General features: G+C 66.1%; 2 protein-coding genes across 2 annotated transcripts in view; both read left to right on the top strand.

Annotated features, from left to right (window-relative positions):
* Window positions 1–97: 97 nt before the first annotated feature.
* Window positions 98–1,119, top strand: MNEG_4427 (hypothetical protein; the record flags this gene model as incomplete). Its single annotated transcript, XM_014047101.1, has 3 exons — window positions 98–265; window positions 581–749; window positions 1,037–1,119. The coding sequence occupies 3 exons, from the start codon at window positions 98–100 to the stop codon at window positions 1,117–1,119; spliced, it is 420 nt and encodes a 139-aa protein (XP_013902555.1).
* A 1,403-nt stretch (window positions 1,120–2,522) lies between these two features.
* MNEG_4426 (Actin-related protein 5) overlaps window positions 2,523–6,015 on the top strand; it is a gene marked incomplete at both ends in the record, with an annotated part of 6,832 nt that continues 3,339 nt past the window's right edge. The window contains 9 exons of the mRNA XM_014047100.1: window positions 2,523–2,651; window positions 3,008–3,111; window positions 3,418–3,503; window positions 3,780–3,942; window positions 4,287–4,439; window positions 4,775–4,902; window positions 5,152–5,236; window positions 5,398–5,464; window positions 5,720–5,770. Coding sequence (XP_013902554.1) covers window positions 2,523–2,651; window positions 3,008–3,111; window positions 3,418–3,503; window positions 3,780–3,942; window positions 4,287–4,439; window positions 4,775–4,902; window positions 5,152–5,236; window positions 5,398–5,464; window positions 5,720–5,770 — 966 coding nt within the window. The remainder of the gene's footprint in view (window positions 2,652–3,007; window positions 3,112–3,417; window positions 3,504–3,779; window positions 3,943–4,286; window positions 4,440–4,774; window positions 4,903–5,151; window positions 5,237–5,397; window positions 5,465–5,719; window positions 5,771–6,015) is intronic.

Below are 6,015 nucleotides of genomic sequence, written 5' to 3'. Positions count from 1 at the left end.
GCCCCGCCGACCGCCCCCCTGATCTCACACCCGCAATGAACGACCCCTGCGGTAACCAACCAACCACCCCTGTCCTCCTCCCCTGCGCAGCCTCCTGATGTCCATGGGAGCCCTGCTCAACGACCGGCTGCCCCTCTGGCGCGCCGCGGACGAGCTGGAGGTTGAGATCCTAAACCCTGATCCGGACTACGGGCCGGACTACTTGGCAGATCCTCTGGTGGTCAAAGGCAAGATCGCGGTCTGCACCCTCCACTCCATCCTCACGGTGCGCGGATTGACGGGGAGTTTAGGAGACGCGGCGCCGTCGCGCCGCTGATGCCGGGGGCCGCACACGCGGGAGCGGGGCGGGGGCATGCAGGCTGGGTTGCTGGCGGGCTGGTGCAATGTGGGCGCCGGGACAAGGGCGCGTGGAAGGGCGCGGATGCGTGAGGAAGGGCGAAAAGTCAATGGGGCACAGCACGTTTGTTGTCAGCATCCCCCAACTCTCGCTTAAGTTGTCCCCACACACGCGGCGCCGCGACAGCTCCCCTGCCTCGCCCGCCGCGCCGCCCGCCCGACCGCCCGCGCACGCGCCCTCCAGGCCGCCACGCTCCTGAAGACGCCGGACGCCGCGGCGCGGCTGGCAGGGGTGCCCCTCTTCTTCACCGCCTGCGAGGGCGACAGGCTGACGCCCGCGGCGGACTTGCTGCAGTTTGTGGACCTGCTAAGGGAGGCGGGGCACGACAACCTCACGCTTGAGCTGCTGCCAGGTGTGTTGCACTTGCCTTCACTGAAGGACGCCGGCGCCATGTGGGGCGTGAGTCTGCAGATGCGGGGCAGAGGCGTGTTGAGGCGCCTGCGGATAGCCAGAGCCTCGAGACTGCCACATGCATGATAGCCAAGTGGCACGCCGCCCCGGCGCCTTGGCATTCGGCACCCCACCCAGCCAGCTACAGACCTGCCGTTGGATCTGAAGAGGCGAGACACACCTGGGAATTGCCCGCGCGCGCACACGCCTGCCATTCGTACTGCCGCACACCCTGAATCTCATCCACAGGCGATCGGCACGACCTGCTCTCAGGACGCGACGGCCCCGCAAATGCAGCAGGCATTGCCAAGTTCATATCTAAGAACATCTGATTGGGTAGACGCCAGCAGGCTTGCCCTCATCGTGCGCATTGGAGAGGCTGCTTTCTGTTTCTGTTATGAAATCTAGGCCAGGCGTTTGTGTAGGCGTGCATCTGCAGCTTGGGGTATTTGACTTAGTGGTGCCAGGGAGTGCATTTGATCATTTGGCACCACTGCAGTACGGTAGTGAGCACGTACATTTGCATGCTGCAATCACAAGCCAAGGACCCTCTTCAGATAGGAACAACGGCATCATGCATGTCAAGACCTAGGTGTTGCAGAACATGCACGGACAATGGATTTTATCTCTTAGTTGTTGACAAGACCAGACATCAGTGATTCACGTTGTCGCGCACTGGGTACAGTGCAGGTTGCATTGCGCCTGTTTACTTATCTATTGTGAGTTGATCTTGAGTGTAGACTATTTTTCCTGCATGAACCAATGTGTAAAGGCGGGCCCAGATAAGGGCCGGCACAAGCGTCACGGTTGCGAGAGTGGCCGATAGGGGCGCACACCAACGTGGGCTGAGCCGCCAGCACAGCTGCCACTCGAGCCGCCCATAGCGGACATGCACCGCGCTTTCCGCACAGCCAGGCGATGCAGATGCCTGAATACCCAGGCCGATGACCTTGATCCAAGGTTTGCCGCCGGCGAGTTATCATATTGGTGCCTTGGCCACACCGCTCGCCATGGCTGCTGTGCTCGGGTGAGTGCAGACCAAGGTTCAAAGGTAGTAAGGTGAGGTGCATCGCCACAAGTGCCCATGACTCTCAACGTTGCTCGTGTGCGTCTCAAAATAGCGTACAGAGACGCTCCCTTTTACCTATGTATGTGCCAACCGCTATAAGGCGAGATCGAGCTATCCAGATCAGTGAAGACCCGTTCTCAAGCTAACTACATGTCATGAAAGCAGTAGCGAGCAGTAAGTATACGATTGAATTTTCATAGTGCAGCTAAATGGAGGAGGAATGTGGTCATCACTTGCCAGTGTTTGAGCTGCCACAGCAAGGTGAGCGCCCGCATGCTGCGGTGCAACGCCGCGTCTCCTCCCCTCCGCCGCCCCAAACAGCGTGCCGACGCGGGCCCTGCACCTTCCACAGAATTTAGCAGGCCACCGCGGTCGACGTACGAGCCTGGCCTCGTGGGGCGGCCGCTGGTCATCGACAACGGTTCTCATTCGATCAAAGCGGGGTGCGTTCCCGCATGAGGGCGCAGCCGCAGCCGCGCCGCAGCTGCCGTGGCAGGCCCCGGCTGCCACGCACCTTGGCAGCTGTCCTGCAAGGGGCAATCGCCTTGGATGCTGCTGCCGCCTGTCCTGGAAGCGCGCTCAGCAGGCGTTTGGGAAGATACCAGCGCTGAAGCCTGCTTGCAGCACCAGCCAGCCGGTTGGGGCGAAGCACCATGCACAGGCGCCATGCACGGGCGCAGGCGCGGCCGCGCGAGGATAAACTTTGGCCACGGCAGCGAAGCCCCGCCCTGCCAAACGCGCGCCGGCCGCAGATGGGCCGGGGAGGATTCGCCGAGGCTCGTGTTCCGGTCGCAGGTGGGAGGCTGGCCTTGGCTGTGTTAGCAGTGTTTTTTTGACCCCCATGTCGCGCGCCTCAGGCGGGGCATCCACCAAGGCTGGGTGGCAGGGAGCAGGGCGGGGACCCACGTGGGGATGCGAGGGCCCATGCACAGTACCCGAGGACGACAGAGCACAAATAGGTTCTCAAGAGCGCGCCCGCGGAGCGGACCCAGCGCGCCGAGCGGGCGTGCGCGACCCCATGCGTCGGCGGGCGCCGACTCGACAGCGTAACCAAGTGCTTGAGAGCCACATTTGCAAGAGCGGGCACCGCTGGGTCACCCCGCATCAACCGATGTGCCCAACCAGCAGGCGTCCCCCTGGCTGCCCCACAGGTCACAAAGGTCAGGGCGCGCGCCGGCGGCGCCCAGCAGCGCACGTGCGTCGGCGAGTGGGGGCCCGGCGCCAAGGGCTGGGAGTTCAGCAAGGGCGCCATCAGGTGGGCTGCTCGCGCCTCGGTCCCACCCCGCGCCCCACCCCTGACGCCCGCCTTGGGGCCCCTGCGGTGGTGCGCCGTACTCGCGCCCGCAGCCCTCAAAATCGGCCCGACCGCTGCCGTGCTGTGCCGCGCCTGGGGGTCTCGTCGCCTCAACGCGCCTGCCGGCCCAGCGGTGGGCTGACAGCCGGACCGCCCGCTGAGCGCGCCGTTTGCTCACAATAGGGTCGCCTTGCCCGAGGCCAGACTCCGCTCCTGCCGGGTTGTGTTGATGCCCCACGGCATGCAACACGCCGGCCCCGCCCCCAGGACCCCTTTTGAGGCCGGCGTCGTCATCAATTATGAGACCCAGGAGGCACTGCTCGATTACGCATTCGACCGCCTGGCGGTGACGGGTGAGGCGACGCGTGGGTGACACGAGTGACGTGCGGGTGACGAGCGCGCGTGGCGCGAGTGGGAACCCCGGCCTGGCGGCGCCGCGCCCGCACGCAACTCGGGCATCCTGGTTTGGAGCTCGAGAGAGTTCCAGACAGGCACGAGGCGCGTGCTGCGGCAACCTGGGTTCGCACAAGGCGGTCCCTCGCAGCTTGGGAACCGCAGCTGATGTGCCAGAAGTTAACACGTCGCCCCGCCGGCGCCCCGCGTCCCTTTGCTCATGCGGCGCCGTCCAGGCGGCCGGGTGGACCACCCTCTCGCGGTCACCGAGCCGCCCCTGAACCCACACGGCGGCCGCGCCGCCTTTGCTGAGCTGGCGTTCGAGACCTACGGGGCGCCTGCGCTGCATTTCTTGGACCCGGGGGCGGCGGCGTTCAGCCTCTACCACTCGCAGGGCAGGTGAGGCGGCGGCGTCCCTGGGGGCTTTTCTAATTGCTGACTGTGTGGCTGGCTGGCTGGCTGGCGGGCTGGCCGGCTGGCTGGTCGGCTGGCTGGCTGGTCAGCTGGGTGGCTGGGTGACTGGCTGGCTGGCTGACTGCAGTGGGCGCGACGGCGCACAGCGGGTCCCCGGTGCCCCGCCGCACCCGCTTGCCGCTCGCCCTGAATTTCCTCGCCGACCGGCCGCCCGCCGGCCGCAGCATTGCGCGTGCGTGTCTGATTGGAACCCGAGATCAAACAAATTCGCATCCCCCACGCTCACGGACCTTTCCTCGTGCTCACCGCATTGCAATTCTTGGCCGCAGCCTGGGCTCGTCGGGCATCGCCGTCGTGGCCGGCCACAGCAGCACGACAGTGGTGCCGGTGCTCGACGGCCGCCCCGCATGGCACGCGGCAGCGCGGTCGGGCGCGTCCGGGGCGCTGCTGACCGACCAGATGCAGCAGCTGCTGCGGCTCAGGTGCGGGGCCTCGCCGCCGGCCGCCGGCCGCCGCGCCTGCTGAGCCCGGCGTCCCTTTCGCGTCTGCTTGCCGCACCTTGCACCTGCCAGAGTTCAGAAATGTATCCCTTCGCGGCCCCCTGGCAAGCTCTGCTGCACCGGAGGTCCTTCCCTGCTTCCCCTAGACAGCCGAGCCTGCGACTGCTCGCCCGACGCAACTACGCGTGTGGGCAGCTGGCGGGCACCTGTCAGGGCGCCCGCTGCGAAGCTGCGTCTGAGCCCCCGTGCGCGCCACCACAAAAGGCAAAAAGTCAACGCTTTGCAACCATAAGACTTTGAAAACTCATGCGCGGCAGGTACCCCCACCTGGCGGCCGGACTGCTGACAGACCAGCTGTGCGAGGCGCTCAAGGAGCGCCACTGCGCCGCGGCGCCGGACTACGGCGCGGCCCTGCGCGCGGTGGCGGCGCAGCCGGGCACCGCAGGTAGGCGCGTGTGCGCGGCTGTTGGATGCCCTTTGTGCGGCCCGCGCGAGCTTCGCCACAGGTATTAGGGCCTTTGCTCACAGCAAGCAGTGGGTGCTGGACCCTGCAGGTCCACTTTGCAGGCGGGGGTGGCTGCTGGCCGCCTGCTAGATTTGCCCTTCCCACTACCCGGCCCCTTGCTGACATCACCATTCCTCTGCGCACGCATACACACACACACACACACACACACACACACACACACAACAGGCGGGCAGGGTGTCCTGATCCGGCTGCCGCAGACGGGGCCTGTCGGGCCCACCGCCGAGGAGCTTGCACAATTAGAGGCCAGGAGGTGGGCGAGCAGCGGCGCCGCGCTGCCATGCTGACATCCTCGCAGTTGCTTTGTGATCTGATCAGTCTTCTGACCTGATTGGGTATGTTACCAGGTTGTTCCCGTAACTTGGGACCCTCACTTGGGGTGAACACCCCGCCCCCACCATGGCTGTGCCGCAGGGCCGCGCGGCTCGAGGAGGCGCGGCGGCGGGGCAAGGAGCAGGCGAAGCTGCGGCGAGAGAAGCAGGTGCGGCCGCCCCCGCCCAGGTTCTCGGCGAGGCAGGGTGCCCCTGACACCGCCCCGCCGCCGTCGCTGCCTGCTGCCTGGGCTGGAAGGGCGTCCTCCTCCAAAACCGCAAGGCTTCTTATCCACTCGGATTGAGGCTGCGTGCCGCTTTTTGTGTCCAGCCCTTGCCCCGCCGTCGTCCCGACCCCGCCTTCCGCTGACCGCCCGCGCCGACCGCCCGTTCCGCGTCGTGTCATTCAACTGTCAAACACCCAGCTGCGCGAGAAGCAAGAATATCTGGACTACATGCTGGGCCTGCGGCAGCAGGTGGGAGGCCTGAGCATTGCACTCATTAGGGCCCCGGGGGACTCAGCACGCACAGGCCGTGCTCCTCGATCCTCCTCGGATGGCATCGGCCAGGGCAGGGGGCCGGGCGGCGCGCGGCCCCGCACACCGTGCTATCATGATTGCGGAGGCCGATCGCGATCCCGCAGCTCTTTGTTTCTCATCGCTTGCCACAGCCGCACCCGGGAAGGCCGCGCCCACGCGCCGCCGTTCCCCTCCCAGCAGAA

Source organism: Monoraphidium neglectum (genome assembly GCF_000611645.1).
Source record: "Monoraphidium neglectum strain SAG 48.87 unplaced genomic scaffold scaffold00614, whole genome shotgun sequence".
NCBI lineage: Eukaryota > Viridiplantae > Chlorophyta > Chlorophyceae > Sphaeropleales > Selenastraceae > Monoraphidium > Monoraphidium neglectum.
The sequence above is the reverse complement of the archived record's forward strand: the minus strand, read 5'-3'. Positions and strand labels throughout refer to the sequence as shown.